The sequence below is a fragment of the Capra hircus genome, chromosome 13 (assembly GCF_001704415.2).
Source record: "Capra hircus breed San Clemente chromosome 13, ASM170441v1, whole genome shotgun sequence".
NCBI lineage: Eukaryota > Metazoa > Chordata > Mammalia > Artiodactyla > Bovidae > Capra > Capra hircus.
In genome coordinates this window covers 59,089,659-59,109,203 of record NC_030820.1, presented here as the reverse complement: position 1 = coordinate 59,109,203, position 19,545 = coordinate 59,089,659, and the positions used below count along the sequence as shown (strand labels likewise).

Genomic DNA, 19,545 nt, shown 5'->3' with positions numbered 1-19,545 from the left:
TGCATAGAAAAGGCCTCGGTCTCACCACTGCTTAAAAGACAACCAACACTGGTGCGTAATGGGACTGAGGATTCTGGAATATCAATTACTTCTGAGGAAGGGATTTTATTTAAAATCAAATCTTTATTTAAAAGCCCGTGAAGGGTTAAAACTATACAGTTCGTGACGAAGAACAAGTAAAGGAAAAAGAAACAATTCTTACAAAAAAAAAAAAAAGTATTTCTGTTCTCAAAACACGGAACTGTTTTACTGGTAGAGGCAAAAATTTGAAAGGGACCCAGCTGCAACTTTAGAAAGTGTTTAGCTGGCCGGCCGACGTGACGAGCATTTAAATCAGCACAGAGAATGGCTGCCTGTGGGCCCTGTTCCGGCCTTAGCCCAGTTGAGTGGCTGAGACTCCAACAAGGCCAGTGTATGTAAATAACAGGCGCACAGGATGCCATGTCGCCCCGCCCGGAACACGCCCCCTTGAGAAGACCCCGCCCCCTGAGACGGCCCCGCCCCCAGGCAGCAGGTCTCCGCAGGCACGGACATTCCCTTTCTGGCAGGAGGGTGTCAGGGTTGAGCTGCTGTCCCGCGGCCTCAGACGTCAGGGATGGAGTGGTCCATGGTATGGTGGAGCAGGGTCGGGGACAACCTAGATACAGCAACAAGGATAGTCGCCAAAACTGGCAGCACCTTCTCCCCTTTCCCCCTAAAACCTGTGCCTCCCTTGCCTCACCCCAAGTTACCAGAAGCCGGCAGCCAGAAGGTGGGGAGGGGAGGGGGTAGGGAGGAGGGGAGGGGGTAGGGAGGAGGGGAGGGGGGCAGCCTTACTTTTTGACCATGTGCTCATAGATGACGGTGGGGATGATGGTCAGGGTGATGACGTTCCCGGCGGTGGCCAGAATCTCTGTGACTTCTTTGTCCTGGAGAAGAGGTGAGTAACGGTCACCTTGGGGGCCAGGGGCAACTCTGAGGCACCTCTGTGAAGTGGTCAGCGTGGCCCTGCTGGAGTCCACCACTGACAATGACAGTAGGGAATAGGTTGCCCCTTGAGTGAGGGTGGCAGGCCCCCAGCTCAAGCAAGAATGTGGGCCTCCCATTTGAGGCTCTCTCAGTAAAACAGACTGACCTCTCCTACCCTCACCTCGAGGGCCTATGTGGGCCTGACACCAAAAGGCCTCACGGACATGACTTCCCCCAAAGAGCCCCGGGAATCCCACCAACCACATGTGTATGCCGTCTCCTGGGCCCCAGTCACACCAGGATTCTGACCTCAAAGCAGAAAGAGAACCACACTGCAGTGGGGGACAAGGGGGGACAGTAGGCACACCTACCCACCCTCTTCTCTGGGCTCCTGTCAGCCTGAGCCGAGGCCGTGGGGTACCTCTTCCTCTTAATCTTGTTGACCAGCAAAAAGAAAGGCCTGCAGAAGCCGTTCAAATTGTGGGGAGAACAAGACACAAGAAGCACCTACAGAGAGTGTGCCGAACAGCCCAAAGCTGAATGCTAACGCACAAGCGGAGCCTCTGGCCCTTACCTGGAGACCGTGACCTTGACTTTACATAGACCCCCGACTTGGCTGTGTGTTTTCCTAGCTGTGCCAGGATCAGTGGGAGAAGATGTGCCAGATGGGACCAGACCGTCAGGCACAGGGGAGAAGATGTGTGACAAGAGTGACCTGGGGATGGCCCTTATGAGGGAGGGGGAGTGGCTCACAAGACTGTGTCATCTGTGGGATGAGATGGCAAGACTCCCCAGGCCACCTCCACCTGCCTGCGAGCCCCAAAGCCCTGGATGCTGGAGTGGGGGGACCCTCACTCTAAATCACAACTGGAATTAAGAACCGCTTTCAGTCCTGGTGGCATCAACCAGAATAAACTGCTCTCATTTGTCCAGGGACCAGAAGCCATGTGACTCATCCTCTTCTGGGGTCCATTCCCCGAAGGCACCCACCCTGTCCCCTAGCCTACATCACAGCACTGGCCCCAGACCATTTGCTCCTTCTTGTGTTTAAAGATAAAACTCACCACACACACACACTGTTGGGGAGAGGAAAGAGGTAGGCAATGGGCTTCTGAAGAGCCATTTCCTAAAATATTCCTATTAGTGAACATGATCCAGGATACAAACAGAAATATCACACAGAGTAGTCCGTGCAGCCAGGAGCCCCTCACCCCTGCCCCGGACACCTGTTTCCTTATACACGTCATCACCGCCACCACCACTTGCTGTCACACCTCTGGCCTTCATGAGTAACAACAGCGAGCATTTACTGAGCACTCAGTGTCTGCACTGTGCTCGGAGCACTTGTACCTTTGTCTCATTGAATCCCTGCAGCAGCCTTAGAATGAGGATCTGAAGCTGGGTGGGGGCGGCAGCCCACCCAGACACGAACCTTCCCACCACCTCTCAATCACCCAGTCCCTGAGGTCCTGGGATGGAGCCATGCTCCGCCTTGCTTACCTTCAGCCCGATGACGTTTTGCCCATTCACCTCACACACATAGTGGTTGGTGAGGAGCCCATTGCGGGCCGCGGAACTCCCTTTGACCAAAGAGATGATCTTCCCCTTCTTGATGACGAAGCCGACGTGGCCTGTGCTGTCCTTGTGCATGGTGATGGTCCGCTGGAACGGCCTGGCAGGGAGGAATGGTGAGCTGGGCCTGGGGCATAACCAAGGGCAGACAGACAGGCTCCTGGGACCCGGGTGCTCACCTGTCCCGAACGACTATGACAATCTTCTCAGCCGATGCCTTCTTCACCACCTGGTGGGCTTTGTCCGTGCTCCACCCAGCACAGTCACGTCCATCAATCTGCAGAATCTGGTCCCCAAAGCGCAGCCCCACCAAGGATGCAGGGGTGTTGGCCTGGACCAGCTGCACGAAGAGCCCCTGAAGGAGGCAAGCCCCGCAGTCAGTTCCCCCAGCCCAACCTGAGCCCAGGTGCCTCCTCCTGGGCTGCTGTTTGCCTCCTGATCTTCTCAGAGCCTACTGGGCCCTGGGACTGCAGCTCTGTACAGCAACATACAGGGTACCCCATTTTCCTAGTGAGGAAGTGGGCCACACAGCTAGGGAGCAACGGAGTCAGGAATTCAGGAGTTTTCCCAGTATCTCAGATGATAAAGCATCTGCCTGCAATGCAGGAGGCTCGGTCAATCCCTGGGTTGGGAAGATCTTCTGGAGAAGGGCATGGCTACCCACTCCAGTATTCTTGCCTAGAGAATTCCACAGACAGAGGAGCCTGGCAGGCTACAGTACATGAGGTCACAAAGAGTTGGACATGGCTGAGCAACTAACACTTTCAGGAATTCCAACTAGTGGTTGCATCCCCAGTCACCAGACTACAAGGCCTCTCATGCTGGCATCCGAACCAACACCCCCACACCCTTCGCCTTACACTGTCTTCAGAAAGCCTCCCAGAAGCCAGATCCCTGTGAGTGGGGAGCAAGGAGGCATGAAGTCCCAGGAGGGGCAAGTGGAGGGTCCCTAGCACAACCCAGAGCAAGCCCAGAGCAAGCGCCTTATGGGAGGCGATGGAAAGGACGAGCCTGTCTAGGGCTCAGGTCAACCTTGGCTCCCGCGGGCAGCTCGGGCCGCAGGCAGGCGCAGTCCAGCACGCGATCTCTCTCTGCGTTCCGCGGGGCCCCTCCCCTCCCGCCCGACCCCAGCCCCACCTTGTCGATGGCCTGCAGCCGCAGCCCGGTCTTGCCACGCTCGTCCTTGCATAGGTGGATCTCGCGCACCCCGGGCTTGATCTCCGCACGCAGTGCGCCCAGGCTGTTCCCGGACACCGGCGCCACCACCTGGCCCGGCGAGGGGCCCGAGACCGCTGCCTGCAGACCACAGGGGAGAAGAGGTCAGCCAGCGCCGTGGGGCCTCGTGCCTCAAGGGTCCAAGCGTGGGAACAGGGATTGGGAAAAGAGAACGGGGTGGACCCTGAGCTCCAGCCCACCGCAGACCACACACACACACCTCCTGCGAGCAAGAGGACACATGGCGCCATGAAGCCGCTAGGGGGCGTCAAAGTCCACACCCCTAAAAAACAGCCAGGAAAACAGAGCCTGGAGGACAGGTGCGTGTTATAGAAAAAGGGCCTTCATTTTCCAAGACAACTTGGTGTCAGAAATCCACTTAAAATAAAAAGATTCACAGAAAATAGTGAACAATGAGGGGGTAAAGGAGCTCAAGTTGATTTCTGCCTTGAAAAAAATTTTGTCAAAAGTATCAAGATGAGTGAATACTATTCCCCCCATCAAAAGATCTGGAACAAGGCAAAGATGTCCACTCCCACCATTACTGTTAAATACAGTAATGGAAGAACTAGCCAGATCAATAAGGCAAGGACAGGAAATAAAAGACATATAGATTGGAAAAGAAAACATAAAATGGTCCCTATTTTCAGATGAGACGATGCTTTACTAGAAAATTCCAAAGAGTCTACAGATCAACTCCTAGAACTCATAAGTGAGTTCAACAAGGTCACAGGACACAAGACCAATGCATACCAAAAAATCAATTGTACTTCTATATATACTAACAATGAATACGTGGAAACTGAAATTAAAAATACAATACCACGTACAATCGCTAAAAAAAAAAAAGAAATACTTAGGTGTGGAGCTAATAAAACATATACAGGAATTGTATGCTGGAAATGACAAAACACTGATAAAAGAGATCAAAGAAGTGAAGTGAACTGAAATGAAAGTCGTTCAGTCATGTCTGACTCTTTGCAACCCCATGGAATGTACAATCCATGGAATTCTCATCACATCATCAGATGATATTTCTACCTTTAGATAAAAACTGAAATAACCTCAGTAGGATAGATATTAGTAGAAAATAGTTATTAAAAAGATAAATTTTGAGTACTCATTACTGTTGTTTTTAATATAATGTATTGTGAGTTTGATAGTGAAAGTCACTTAGCTATGTCCAACTCCTTTCACCCCATGGATGAATTCTCCAGGCCAGAATACTGGAGTGAGTAGCCTTTCCCTTCTCCAGGAGATCTTCCCAACCCAGGGATTGAACCCAGGTCTCCTGCATTGCAGGCAGATTCCTTATCAGCTGAGCCACAAGGGAAGCCCACAAATACTGGAGTGGGTAGCCTTTCCCTTCTCCAGCGGATCTTCCTGACCCAGGAATCAACCCGGGGTCTCCTGCAGGCGGATTGCAGGCGGATTCTTTACCAACTGAGCTATTGGGGAAGCCTGATCAAAGGTCTAAATAAATAAAGAAATATTTTGTATTGATGGATCAGAAAAACTAGACGAAGCTGTCAACTGTCCACAAATTGATATACATATTTAATGCATTTCCTATCACAGTCTGTATGTTTTGTAGATAGAGGCAAGGTTAATCTAAACTTTACATGAAAACACAAAGGAACTAGAATAGCTAAAACTAGTCTGACAAAAAAGAAAAAAAACAGGAGAAATCACTCTACCAGATTTCCAGACTTTCTGTATAGCTACAGTCATCAAGATAGTGTGGTACTGGGGAGAGACAGACCTTTGGAGCAGAAGAGAGAATATCCAGAAATAGCCTCACACAAGTAGGGGCAACTGCTTCTTAACAGAGGTGTGAGAACGATTTAGTGAAGACAGAAGAGCCTTTTCAACAAATGGCATGGGAGCAACTGAACAGCCACAGGCAAAATATGAATCGTGACCTCATGCCTTATGCAAGGATTAACTCAAGTTCAATCATAAATTTAAACAAAAAACTATAAGAGTTTCAGAAGTAAAAGGGAAAATTTTTCAGAACCTAGAGCTCAGTCAAGTTTCTTAGGACACCAAGGCATGATCCACAAAGAGAAAAATCAATAAGTTGAACCTCATCAAAATTGAAAACATTTTGTTCTCCAAAAAAATCTTTTAATACAATGAAAGGAGGTGTTACACAGTGGGAGAAAAATATTTACAAATCAAATGACAAAGGACTTTAGAATAAGGTCTTGAAAGTTGACTTTAAAAAATAATCCATTTAGAAAATAAGCAAAATATATGAAGAAACATTTTACCAAAAAGAATATACAGCTGGCAAATAAGCACATGAAAAGATGTTCAACATCACTAGCCATTAGGAAAGTGCAAATAAAATCCATGATAAGGCATCACCACACACCTACCATGAGTAAAATTTAAAATAGTGATAATATCAAATGCTGGCAAAGATGTGTCAACAAAACACTCATGCATTGTTGGCAGGAAAATAAAATAATACAGCCACTCTGAAAATCGTTTGGCAGTTTCTTTATAAAAAAAACATTAGCCATACATGTATTACACTACCTAGGAATTGCACTCCTGGGCGTCTATCCCAGAGAAATGAAAACTTATGTCTGTACAAAAATCTGTATACAAACATCTGTAATATCTTAGTTTATAATAGACAAAAACTGGAAACAACCAAAATGTCCCTCAAGAGGTTAAACAAACTGAGCTATAGCCACGCAATCCTGCAATAAAAAAGAATGAACTGTTGCAGCAGGCGACAGCCTGGAAGGATCTCCAGGGCACAATGCTGAGTGGAAAGAGCCCATCGGAAAAGGTCACACACCATGTGATTTCACTTACATAACCTTCTGAAATGATAAAATTATAGGGACAAAAGCATGCTAGTGACTGCCAAGGGGCTGAGGATACTGAAGGGGAGGCTGGGCATGATCACAAAGGGGCGGCACGAGGGAGACTTTTGTGGTGATGTAGTTCTGTATCTCGATTGTGCTGGCGGCTGCAGGTGACAAAAAGACGCAGAACCTTAGACACACTGCACCAATGGAAAATGCCTGGCTTTGACATTACAGTACAGTTACATAAAATGGAACCATTGGGAAAACTGGCTGAAGGGTACAGAGGACTTCTCTGTCTTGGCAACTTCCTGACTGAATCTCCGATTATTTAAAAAGAAAAACTAAAAATAATTAAAATTTTTAATTACGAAAGTGCATTATCTGTCTTTTTTTTCATCAAATTTAGGTTGTCTGGGGTATTGACCAAAGAGAGATCAATCAGTGGATTAAAACTGGACAATGTGACCTACTTTGCTTCCTGTGTGTGCTTGCCTACATGACTGTCAAGGGCGTCATTTCGGAAAACCACTCCAGGGTGTCACCAACTTTGCTCAGGATCCTACATGCCCTCATCCTTGCTGATTTCTCCTGTGAAATCATTTGTCAGTGTGGCAGCTCTCATCGTCACTTCTGTCAATTTCATGAAATCCCACAGCCTTACCAAGATTTGTATTTGCACTTTGCAATCGATTTGCACTGGACCAGCACAATGGACCAACCAGGAATGTTGAAGCTGATGGGAAGACAGTTTCAGGACTGAGTCTATAAGTGAATACATTTTCAGGAGTGAATATTTCTATGTTATGATTTTTTTTTTTTTTTTTTTTTGCTCCCTGAAGTCATAGAGAACAAGGGTTAAGCATTATTATTTCATTTGGGGACTGGGGGCTGACAAGCTCCTCCTCACAGGCTCTGTCTAACCGTGCAGCTGCTCCCAAGTCACAGGCAGCCCCTCATTAGAAGCACCCAGGCTCAGGCCAGGTTTGACGTCCTCCCTTCTCATCCAGCAAGCTCAGGCCAGCAGGTCAGAGGTCAAAGGGCAGGCAGTGGCCCTCTAGCCCCAAGGCCTGCAGGAAACCATGAAACCCCACAGCACTTCTCATGAAGGTTCAAAGGGAAACATATCATCAAGAAACAGAACCTCAGGGATGCTATAGAGAGAGGAGATACAAATCTGTTTAAATGCAAGACCAAGGAAGGAGGGCCCGCATCAGGAAGGAGACAAATACCTACACTGGCACCTTCTGGAGTCTGAGGCAGGCTCTGCTGGACTTCTTGGCTGGAGAGGGAAAGACCCATATAGTTTTCCAATTCTGCCAGGTTAGGGTACAAAACTGATGGGAAGGGAAGGGAAGGGGGAGAAGAGAAAGATGTTATTCTGGCCATGAGCTTGGCCACACCTGCCTGGCTCCCAAGTGGTCACTCATCTTTGTTAAGAAACAAAAGGGCCCGAGAGGGTGTTTACTCCCAGGAATGCAGTGTATTATTGAGACGGCTCTGCAGCCCTGGGAACACTCGCTGGCAATGTGGGTCCTCCCCTCGGGTGGTCTGCTTCCCCCGGGAGCAGCCTCAGACACAGAGTCCCTCACGGATCACTTTGGTGTTTTGCTCAGTTACCTTTATTTGGCACCAGCCAACTCAAAGGCAGCTCTGGGAAACTGCACGGTAAGGAGAGGAGCTGGGCCTGAGCTCAAGTTTGCTACCACAGGACCAGTCAAGATAGCCAGACCAGCCCCAGGGCCACCGCATACATCCTGGTCTCTTCACGCAGCCTTCCTTGGTGGCCCTAAGTCAGGGCCATCGGGGCCCTCACAAGGTCACAGCTTTTCAGTGTCCCCCTCAAAGTAGGGGGACAACTGTACACAGTGCCTGTGGCTCTGTGGCAGGCGAGAGGCAGGTGCTCGGAAATGGCCAGCAGAAGTCACTCTCGGCTCAAAGCACCCCATCCCCATCACTCACCTGGAGGCTGGGAGTCCCCTTTCCCCCGTACTGGCAGGGCAGGCATCCTGGGTACGGCTCTGGCCTGGGCCTGGGGATGGAAGGGGAGTGCCGCTCAGCTGTGGTCAGAACCCCAGAGCCCTTGGAGCTTGGGGCTCCCTGAGGCTGGGGGTCAGGGCAATAGGTATGCTCGTGGCCTGAGCGGGTATCCAACCTTTCAATAAATGTGGCTTCCCACACCTCCATGCCTCAGGAGGGAGGTTCTCCCAAGGGCCTGCAACCCACCGAATGCCACAGCTCATTTACTACCTGCGGTGACCAAGGTAATTGTCAGTCAAAAAGCCCCCAGTTCTCAAAGCCCCCTAGGACCTCATGTAGGATGGAAGGAGGAAAGGGCTTCTGGGGGCTGAGTAGGCCAAACACCACGGCCACAGGGTTTACCCTGGAAGCTTGCCCTAGAGCATGGGGTCTGCACGAACCCCAGTGGAGGAAGCACTGAGACTAAGCAGGCACCAGACACAGGCCTGTCTGCAGCTGCTCGTCTTCACCTGCTGTGATCCCACTGCCTTGGCCTCTGAACACCTGCTCTGCCAGCAGCCCCTGCACTGGGGACCCGCATGCCTTGGGGCCAATAAGGAACTCCCAAGGGCCTCCAACCTTGACCCAAGACAAGCCTCCCTTAGCTACCCTGGGGTAATCCCAAAGCCCCATCAGGGCACCCAGGCTAAAAGCCTGGCAGGTTACCTGCATGGCCTGGTCCACCTTCAGGTCCTCCAGAGATGGGTACAGGGTGGCCATGGCTGCTCCTTGGAACACCCTGCAGGGCACAGAGCAGGATGCTGAGGGGTGAGAGGAGACACAGACATGTGCCACCCAGTACTCTCAGGATGAGAAAGACGTCAGGAAGGGTAGTATTATTATTACACTAGTATTACATGATTATATATAATACATATTTTATATTAATCATATATAATAGATTGTTATATATTATATTATTATATATGTATATATTATATAATAATATATAATACATATTATACCAGTTATATAATAGGTATTATTATCCCCATTTTAGAAATGGAGGAGCTGGGATTGAGCCAGAGTCTGTTTGGTTCCCAAGCCCATGTTCTCCGCTCCTGAAAAATCCCACCCCACCATGTTCAGCTGACTCTGGGCTTTAGAACCTCGACCCACGGGTCACCCAGGACATGCTAACCAGGCAAAGAAGGACTGGGGAGCCATGTCCTTCCCTGCCATGTTTCAAAGGTCAGACAGCCTTACAAGATCTTATTGCTCAAGACCTAAACCTGGTCCAGTTGGTGCACAGTGAGCACCTACTGTATACCTGGCCAGCATTAGGGGTTTGTGCAGCATCCTCCCGCAACTACTCGGGGCTCAGTCCAGTGTCAAGCGGTTGGGGACTTCATATTACAACAGAAAGGCAGCAGGCACTTTAGAATTCCTCCCCTGCCCCCACCCACCCCTCTGCATCTCTGGGCATTTGAGCCCCTACTGCCATTTCCGGCTTCACTGGTGAGTCTTGATCTTGATCATGATGAAGGCCAATGGAAACTCTTAAAAACATGCACACAAACTGTAACAGAGTTTATATGCTCAGCAGAGTATTGTTCAGAGGGAACAAGAAATGATGGGGGACCATAAACATTTACTAAAAACCTTCCTACCTGTCAGGGGAGAACCAGCAGGACCTTGGAGCAAGGTACCCAAAGAAATTCAAAGAAATTACCCGCCGAAAAGCTTTATTTCCTCCCTAGATTAAATGTGAGCAAGGAGCAGTTTGTCTTTCTGGATTCTTCTCCATTTATCCACTAACACACTGGCTCCATCACATCTACAGGCCTTTGCTGGGCCAGTCCTCGCGAGCTGGAAGCCCCTACCCCACCCTCCCACCCTGGCTCCTCAGACACTGCTGCTCCCACCCAGGGCCCTGCCCTCAGCAGAGACTTCGGACCAACCTCTGGTCCTGGGCTCTTCAGTTGTCCTCAGTGTGTCTTCCCACCTGAACTGCAGTTCCTGGCGATCCAGGGGGTCCTATTCACTGCACTGGGCCCACATTCCTGGGCCAGGTCCAGAATCTCTGGGCATCTCCCCTGAGTGATCCCCAGGGGTCAAGGTCATCTTCCTCCATCACTCTTCCTTGTCCTTCCTCAGCACCTGCTGCCTTGACATGTATCAACTTTAAGCCTCCCCAACGACCCCGTGCACACGCCGTCCCTTCTAGTCTGCCATCACACCCTATCACCCCCACATCCCATCACTAATCCTCACGCTGTCCTCCTCCATCTCCCCGCCCATTCCCACATCATCCTCCTCCATCTCCTCGCTCTTCTGCAGGAACCACAACATCTCCAATGAGTCAACTCAACTGCTGTTCTCCAGCCAACAGGTCCTTTCTGTGTGAGCCTGGAACACCATGCCCCTGATTAAAGCCCACCCCCCATCACCCAGTGGCTCCCCCACTTTCAGAATCCGGTCCACACGCCCTTTATGATTCCTCCAGAGACTGGAACCAGTGGCTCACAGGCCAGATGCAAACAGATGTTGTTTAACCTTGCCAAGAACTTTATACATTCAAAGTTAAAAGCTTAAATGCAGAACTCGACACACCGCACTCAATAATCTAGCTTCACGCTGCTCCTGAAAAAACAGGACACTCTAGCAACCCTGGACCACCGCTGAGTGGCTACATCTGAGTCGCAGCAGACTCCCGGACGCCCCAGACCCCCTCAGCCTCTGTTTTCTCTTACATCAAGACTGATGTACTCATTGGCCCTGAGTCCCAATAGACATTTGCTTGCACCCGCTGCCTAATTCTCCCGCTTTCTTTCTTTCCACACGTCTTTCTCCCAACCCCCACCCTCAGCTTCAGCCACAATGAGCTACTTTTAGATCCTTGAATTAATTGAACTTCCTCGTGTCCCCAGGACTTTGCATGTATTATTATGCCCTCTGTCTGGCATACATTTCTACCCCCTCTGCTCCCCGACTGGCTAACTTCCAATTATTTTCAAGTTCCGTATCAGAGGGCTCTTCAGAAAACTTGCCTTGATTTGTGCTCCCCCTGCCCACAGACTGGCCTCCTCTCCCAGCTCAGTTCTTAGTCTGTTGATCATTCACTGCTCCGAAGTTGCCTCTTGATCTGCCTATTGGGAGTTCCAAATGGGCAGAAACTAGACCTTCTAATTTATTGTGGAACCCCTAGCCCGTAGCGTGGACATCAACTCAGTATTTCTAGAAGCAATACATTCTGCCTGGGCTTCCACGTTTCTCCTTGTAAAGTAAAGCGCTAATGGCCTATGAACGTGCACCTTTCTAGGAATGGAAACCAGGATGTGAGGTCCCAAACAGGTTTTGTTTACTTTTCACTGGCTTGTTTTTTCTGTTTTCATTTGAATTAGTGTCAACATTTTAAAATCTGGAAATATAAAATTCTCCTCGTCTATCTTGTACAGGAAAAACACACACACACACACACAAAATACTTGGCAATGCAAGAGCAGGAATCATACACATCAACACTCAGCCAGGCCGGAGTCACAGCCTGCCCTTAGATGAGGTTGCACATACCTCTTGTTTCCCAAAGTACCCATCCAGCTGGCTCACACTGCCCACTTGGTTCCTGGGGGCAGGCAGTTCCAGACCTTTGCCCTCACCTGGTCTTTGGGGCAGAAATGACCATCTTAAGGAGACAGGGATGGTCCAATGGGGAGAGGGAGACAGGCTCTGACCTGCTTTAAACCATCTGGGGGGAGAGGCCCCTCTGCCTGTGGTCTTCCCTTCTGTGCACACACTCCAGGAGATTTGGATCTTGGGACAGTCCTCAGAAGGTACCATCCATCAAAGGTACCGCCCTGGATCACACATGAGCTACAGATGTGAAAATAAGAGGCATCCCTGCCCTGCCTTTTCAAACACTGAAGTAGCAGAGCTTTTATATCTGTAGCAGCTACCATCTGGGTGAGCAGAATCTGAGATCCACTTCCTGGAGATCCCTTCCAGGCTGGGAGCACACAACCCGTCCTCCGGCTCTGAGACACTTTCACCACTGCCACCTTCTCTGGGTCTCAACCAAGGTTAGGGATCTGGGTGGAATCAAGAGGCAGGTGTTTGCCTGTCTTTTAGCAATTCACAATATAGTGGGGAAGGGCTCCTGCCAGGAAATATGCATATCTCATTCAATTATCCATCTACTCATTCACACTATTTGAGCGTCCATTATGTGCCAGCGACCTTGGACCTGTTTGATATGGAGGTCCCTCTGCTTGGCATACCACCCTTCTCTGCATAGCCTCTCAAGCCTTTCAAGACTCAGCTCAAATGCAAGTTCTCTGCTTGGCATACCATCCTTCTCTGCATAGCCTTTCAAGCCTTTCAAGACTCAGCTCAAATGCAAGTTCTCTGCTTGGCTTTTTCAGGCCGTGGGACCCCTGGCTAGTTGGCTAGGTCTTTTTGTGTCCCCAAACTGACTCGTACTGCGCCTACTGTCAAGTTATTTATCATATTATACGATTACTATCTGGGTATCCCCTCATTCTGAACTCCAGCTCAGAATGCCAGGGACTGTGTCCTGTTCATCACCCTAAGCCTCCCCACTGAAACAGCACCCAGCACACAGATGCCGACAAAAATTCCTATTTGACTGAATAGATAAGTGGTTTTCCAAGAAACAGACTGGAAATTTGTGTAGGCATTCTTGGATGTCACAAGACTGAGGGGACACTAGCGTTTAGGAAGCAGGGAGTAGTGACCAGGACCTTTTGTAATGCACAGAACAGCTCATCACAACAAACTGTCCCACACAAGTTTCCAATATCCCACCAAACCTTCATGGAAGCAATAAAAAAAAAAAAACCTATGTATAACATTCTATATACAAATACAATGAAACTTTACCTGGTTTTAATATATAATATACCATCCAGAAACGTATGCACCAGCTTATCTGAGGAAGTTATTCTCGGTTTTGTTCACCATTTTGAAAAATAATTGTCAATTCTCCACAACACAGGGAGGTCACCAGAACACACTCGTGTGTGTCTGCAGTTGTCGCTGTCACAGTCCCTCCACACCTGTATACAAATACATTCAAGCTTTGACTCAAGATGCCAAATATAAACTTTGGCAAAATTCAGCTGAATACTATCTATTAAATCCAAGGTGGCCCTAGTGGCAAGGAATCCGCCGGCCAGTGCAGGAGACTGCCTACAAGCAAACGATCCTGGTTGGATCCCTGGGTTGGGAAGATCTCCTGGAGAAGGGAATGTCAACCCGCTCCAGTATTCTTGCTGGGGGAAACCCATGGACAGAGGAGCCTGGCGGGCTACACCATGGGGTCCCAGAGAGTAGGACATAACTGAGCATCTGAGCACACAGATCCAAACTTCCTCAATTTAAGTGCAAGTGTGACCCGGTGTAACCCAGTCTGAGCTTTTACATAGTGAAGTGCATATTCTTTTATTATAAACTACTTTCATTGCCCTCATTTCTCCTTTACAGTGCAGACAGGGCAACATGCTGTTTTGGGGGGGGGGGTTTTCAACTTGTTGCTGTTCAGTCACTCGGTCACGTCTGACTCTTTGCAACTCCATGGACTGTAGTGTAGGGCTTCCCAGGTGGCGCTAGTGGTAAAGAACCTGCTTGCCAATGCCGGAGGCATGAGAGACACAGGTTCAATCCTTGGGTCAGGAAGACCCACTGAAGAAGGAAACGGCAACCCACTCCAGTATTCTTGCCTGGGAAATCCCATGAACAGAGGAGCCTGGCAGAATACAGTCCATAGGGTCACAAAGAGTTGGACATGATTGAAGTGACTTAGCACAGACTGCAGCATGCCAGGCTTCCCTGTCCTTCACTATCTCCCAGAGTTTGCTCAAATGCATGTCCATTGAGTCGATGATGCCATTCAACCATCTCATCCTCTGCCGACCGCTTCTCCTCTTGCCCTCAGTCTTTCCCAGTATCAGGGTCTTTTCCAATGAGTAGCTCTTCGCATCAGGTGGCCAAAGTAGTCAGCTTCAGCATCAGTCCTTCCAATGAATATTCAGGGTTGATTTCCTTTAGGGTTGACAGGTTTGATCGCTGCTATCCAAGGGACTCTCAAGAGTCTTCTCTAGCACCACAGTTCAAAAGCGTCAATTTTTCAGTGCTCAGACTTCTTTATGGTCCAACTCTCACATCTGTACATGACTACTGGAAAAACCATAGCTTTGACTAGACGGACCTTTGTCAGCAAAGTGATGTCCCTGCTTTTTAATTCCTCTGCCTTTTCTTAATCCAGCTGGTACATCTGGAAATTCTCAGTTCACATACCGTTGAAGGATTTTGAGCTTACTGTGCTAGCATATGAAATGAGTGCAACTGTGCAGTGGTTTGAACATTCTTTGATATTGCCCTTCTTTGGGATTGCAATGAAAACTGAACTTTTCCAGTCCTGTGGTCATTGTTGAGTTTTTCCACATTTGCTGGCATATCAGTGCGGCACTTTAACAGCATCACCTTTTAGGATTTGAAATAGTTCAGCTGGAATTCCATCACCTACACTAGCTTTGTTCACAGCAATGCCTCCTAAGGAGGTGGGGGTGAAAAACCGCTCTGAACAAACCTATCCCCTCCCTCAGCCTCAATTCCCTGCTTTTTGGAAGCAGCCAGGCACACAACTCCGTGAACAGGGGGACCGGAGAAAGCACCACAGGTCCCTAGGGCCTCTTTCCTAATCTGTCCAACGATCGCTGATCAAAGATCTCCAAAAGACTTCCATTCTGACCCTCCTGTAGCTCTGAACTCTGCTGGGAATAAGAGAGGCGACCTCCCCTGGTTGCTATGAGTTACAGCAAAGACTCCGCCAGGCTGCTAGGGCGCTCTGAGGCGGCTAGAGCGCATGCGTCTCATCAAGGGCTGCGCGTAGCTACACGCCGGTCCCGGGGTGCTCCGCGGTTGTGGGTGGAAAATGGCAGCCTCCTCTGTGGGTTGTTGGTTGGGTGGGATCCTAGCGTACCCCCGGCCTCTTGCTTTTTTCAGGCGCTCGTGGCTGGCACCCACATCCACACACACACACAAAATCAGGTAGAGCAGCAGAATAAGGGATGGAAAGGCTCGATCGGGCTCCGCATCGCCTCTTACCGGTGTGGAAGCTACGCGGATCAAATTGCGCTTTTAATTCTAATGTTTCCCTACACCTCCTCACGCCCCTTGAGCCTTAGTCCATTAACGGCTTCTCGAAGGAGAGCGGGTGCGGCTGAACCCTCCCCTGACTGATAGGATTCCGTTCTGAGGCAGCTGTGGGAGGGAGGAGGGCAAAGTTGACACGCCTGCGCTCCGGGCCGCCTGTTGCTCTTTAGGAAGAGGAAGCTCCAGCGCTCCCGTGGGTTTCGGAAGCACATTGGATCCCCGAGTATTTCCCACCCATTGAGACGTCACCTTCCCAAGTTTCTTGTCCCGCCCTGACTTCCCGTCCTGGTGCTCCGCCCCAGGAAGATTCACCCTGGGATCCCACCCGAGAATGACTGAGGGCCTGCCGCTCGGGGTGAGGGTCTTGGGCTTGGCCTGGCAGATCACTTCCCACAGCAAAACGACGCACTTGCTCGTTGTTAGAGATTCGGGCAGTTGGGTCTGTGGGGTGCAGGATAAAAGCCTGGGGCAAGGGGGAAGGCCTCCTGGAGGAAGCCAGGGAGCACAAACTGGACTGTGAAGAGGAGGAGCGTGGAGTATGTTACTCCAGGGATGGGAGGCCCAGACCCGAGTCCAGCTGCCTTCCAGATCTTTACTACCTCCCGCTGGTTGAAACTCATTTTTCCCAGCTTTGCTTCCTCTCTACAGTGACCCCACCAAATGCACCCCATGGTCGGAGCCGGAAACCTGGGAGTTAGCCTTGGCTCCTGCCCTCAGAGTAAAATCTCCGACTTCAACTTGATGTTCACATCTCCCTGACCTGACTCCGGGTACCTTCTCCACTGACTCCTGATAACCTCACTCTTGTGCACGTACCCTGCATTTCATTCATTCCAGACTCCTGTTGATCGTAACTCACCCTGCTAGTTCATGCCTCTGTGCTTTTACAGGTGCTGTTCCCGCTTGAAAGCCATTCACGTCTCCCCGCCCCCACCACTTTGTTCATCTGGTGAATTCATTTTACCCCCAAATTCCCCAAACCAAACACAAATAAGCAAGTCTCCCTTTTCTAAACCATAGAATCTCATACTCATTCCACTACTAATCTCATCATTCATTCCACTAGTGTTTTTTAAGCTCCTGCTGTGAGCAAGGTCTGCATTTCCTGAGTTGGATTTCCACTACTCTGTATTTGTCTGCCTGTCTCCCTCTCTGGTGAGAAATGTTGCTCATTTCTGAAGCTCTAGTGTTGTGCCCACTCCCTGGCACACAGCATGGGTCCAATAACTGTTTCTTGAAACGGAAAGCAGACCCAAGGGGAAGACAAAAATTCCAAAAAGACCTTTGAAGAAAAACCCTGGGCCTAGAAAGGGTGATAAAACAGTGCCCTGTGAGGTAGATGGAAAGGCTGTCTCCTGCAATGACAGTGGAAGAGTTTGCTCAATATGATGCTGGTGATTTCCTACAATTAATTGGCTCCTGGGAAAGGAAAGAACCCATCTAACCTAGCTCAATGTTCTCCCATTGCATTTTCCACGATTTCCATCCCTGAGCTTCTGTACTTTGTGGTATTCTGAGTGGTAGCAACTCCCACAACTGAGCAGCAATCAGGTTTTCAGAGACTAGCAGGGCTGAAAAGGGGTCACCAGCCCCCATCTTTGGGCTTTGAGATGAGAACACTTTGTTCCAAAGAGCTGACACTATGGGACGCCCACTTGTTCCTGTGGACAACTCATCCATCCTTTAGAAGACAGTGTGCAGGAGGGAAGCGTGGGTTAGAGTGTCAGAGGAATAGCTCCTGGAAGGCCAAATTAGCCCAGGGATGGTGAGTTGCAAAAGAAGAGGCTGTTGCTAGGCCACCAGCTTATACCCCTCTCCCTCCCTCAGGCTGTACTGCCTGCTGAAGAAAAACTGTGAACTTCTTTCAAGGAGTGCGAATGCTTCTGAACCCAGGCACAGGAGAGGCAGAACAAGAGCAAGGACCTCGGAGGCAGGCAGGATGCGTTCAGACTGACATGCTCTGGCTGGAGAGCAAGCACAGACAAGTCCCTCCTGCATGTCATTTCTTCCTTTGTAATATGAATAACAATACTTGCATCACAGAGTTGTTGTGGAGGTTAGATTCTTGAGATGTGTACAGAAAGTACTACCACAATAAAGGGCATGCAGTAATCCTTAGCTGTTGTTCACTCAGTACATTCCCTTAGCACCTAAGTCCCAGTACTGTTGTGAGTACCGGTAATAGGGCAGGGAACAAAAGAAAAACTCGCCTTTGAAAGTCACCTAGCTGGATAAATAAGTGTGTCTGCAGTGTTGGATAGCTAGGTGATTAGGGAAGTGATAGGGAGTGGAGGATACAGCCTGGAAATCCAGAAGAGGCTCACTGCTGAGGGTGGGGGCCACAAGTGGCCTAAATGGGAAAGGAAAAGCAGTGAGCTTAGGGTACAGCCACTGCAGTGGCCCTAAGGGGAGAGTGCCTGTTCTGTTTAGGGAATGTCTGACCAATGAGACTGAAGTCAGTTGTTCAGAGGGGAGGTAGTAGGACAGAGGCTTGGAGAGGTGGTGAGAGAGACTAGATCCTTTATGGCCTGAGGGTCATGCTGAGGGCTTGGCATAGACTCTGGTGAGATGGGAGCCAGCCACTGGAGAATTTTGAGCAGCAGAATGACATGGTCGGACTTTCATTTGGAAGATAGAAGAGGGAGCGTGAGTGAACAGAGAGCCCAGGCTAGAGGTGATGGTGACAGTTGTTAGTAGTCTGGACCACCGTATGTACAACAGCCCGTGCGGTGCCTGCCCAGCACATAGCAGCCCCGCCTGAAGCCCCATTTTCTGAGGCTAGCTGTGTGAGGCCTGCTCCTTATATCCATGACCTCATTCAGTTTCCCCAGCTGTGTGGGAGTCCCCACAGGAGGAAACCGGTTCTTGGGTCAGGCCACTGGCCCAGGCCCCCAGCAGGTTCTCCTTCCTTGGTAGGGAGCTTGTTGATGGAAACAGCTTCAGGCAGAGAAGTGAGTAACAGAAACTGAAGCCTGCATTCAGTTCCTTGCAGAGATTGCTCTTTGGTTTTCCAGGGGCCCATTGCAAGGAACAAAGTATGGGTCCTGTCCCTGTGATCACTGTCCCAGGCAGTCAGAAGGAGGCTGGATGGAGCCCTAGTGATGTCTGGATAAAGATCACCTGCCCTTGAACCTGGCGCAGAGCTGGGCTCAGAAGAGGAAACCCCAGTTTACATTTCACTGCCAGAGAGAAGCACCTTGAGAGGAAAAGGCCTGGAAGTCCCAGAAGGGTCGAAACAGGGAAAGAAGACAGGTGAGAGCAGGTGTCCACTTCGCCCCCTCCCACCCCCCTGCCAAGGGGCCCTGCACCCTGCTCTTACCTGTAGTCAGGTGCTGCTGCTTGTCCTTCTCCAGCCACTGCTGGCGGACTCTGGTCCCTCCCTGGAAGGTGGTGGCCCTTGTCCCAGCTGGGTTCCTGCTCCCTGGTCAGCTGACTCACCTGGGCCTGGGATGGGCCCAAGTACGTCCCTGCGGCTGGGGTCAACCTGCCTGAGGTCACCAGGTTCAGAGGAGGGCTTTGGCCTTAGTCTGGATGTAGAAATGGGGCTAGGGGCTCACAGCTCCTGTGGGGAGGGGTATGAACCAGACTTCTTGGCCTTGAGGAAATCAGACTTGGATAGGACACCTGTTCCTCTAAACATGAAGGCAGTTTGATGGGTCTTTAAAAATGGCCATACCTCGTAACCTAGCAATTCCTCTTCTAGGGATTTGTCATAAGAAAATAAGTAGGGTGGGGTCTCAGGGCCCATCACTGTGTTTCTTATAATAGGGAAATCTAGAAGATCAGAAAGCCATCAACGTCATGTAAAGAAGCAATGAGGCATCCTGTATTACATCCAGTAATACAGAGTGTTTTC

At 49.9% G+C, this 19,545-nt stretch overlaps 1 protein-coding gene across 3 annotated transcripts; it reads right to left on the bottom strand.

Moving 5' to 3' along the window:
• SDCBP2 (syndecan binding protein 2) lies at positions 94–19,111 on the bottom strand. 3 transcript variants are annotated; one of them, XM_018057645.1, is made up of 10 exons: positions 19,009–19,075; positions 13,416–13,591; positions 9,243–9,315; positions 8,520–8,589; positions 7,794–7,894; positions 3,658–3,816; positions 2,700–2,875; positions 2,449–2,620; positions 817–908; positions 94–637 (listed from the first exon to the last, which is right to left on the bottom strand). In XM_018057645.1, the coding sequence occupies exons 3-10, from the start codon at positions 9,294–9,296 to the stop codon at positions 583–585; spliced, it is 879 nt and encodes a 292-aa protein (XP_017913134.1). In that variant the 5' UTR covers positions 9,297–9,315; positions 13,416–13,591; positions 19,009–19,075; the 3' UTR covers positions 94–582. The 3 variants fall into 3 exon arrangements, with proteins under 3 accessions (XP_017913134.1, XP_017913132.1, XP_017913133.1); XM_018057643.1 differs by lacking the exon at positions 13,416–13,591 and having other exon boundaries at positions 19,009–19,111; XM_018057644.1 differs by lacking the exon at positions 13,416–13,591 and having other exon boundaries at positions 9,243–9,337; positions 19,009–19,107.

Excerpts from the sequence above, each read along its gene's own strand:
- SDCBP2 (XM_018057643.1), bottom strand. The coding sequence starts at position 9,296 with ATGGCCACCCTGTACCCATCTCTGGAGGACCTGAAGGTGGACCAGGCC. Across the intron at positions 8,590-9,242 it reads AGGTGGACCAGGCCATGCAG|GCCCAGGCCAGAGCCGTACC; the intron begins GTAACCTGCCAG and ends TTCCATCCCCAG. Across the intron at positions 909-2,448 it reads AAAACGTCATCGGGCTGAAG|GACAAAGAAGTCACAGAGAT; the intron begins GTAAGCAAGGCG and ends CCTCTTCTCCAG.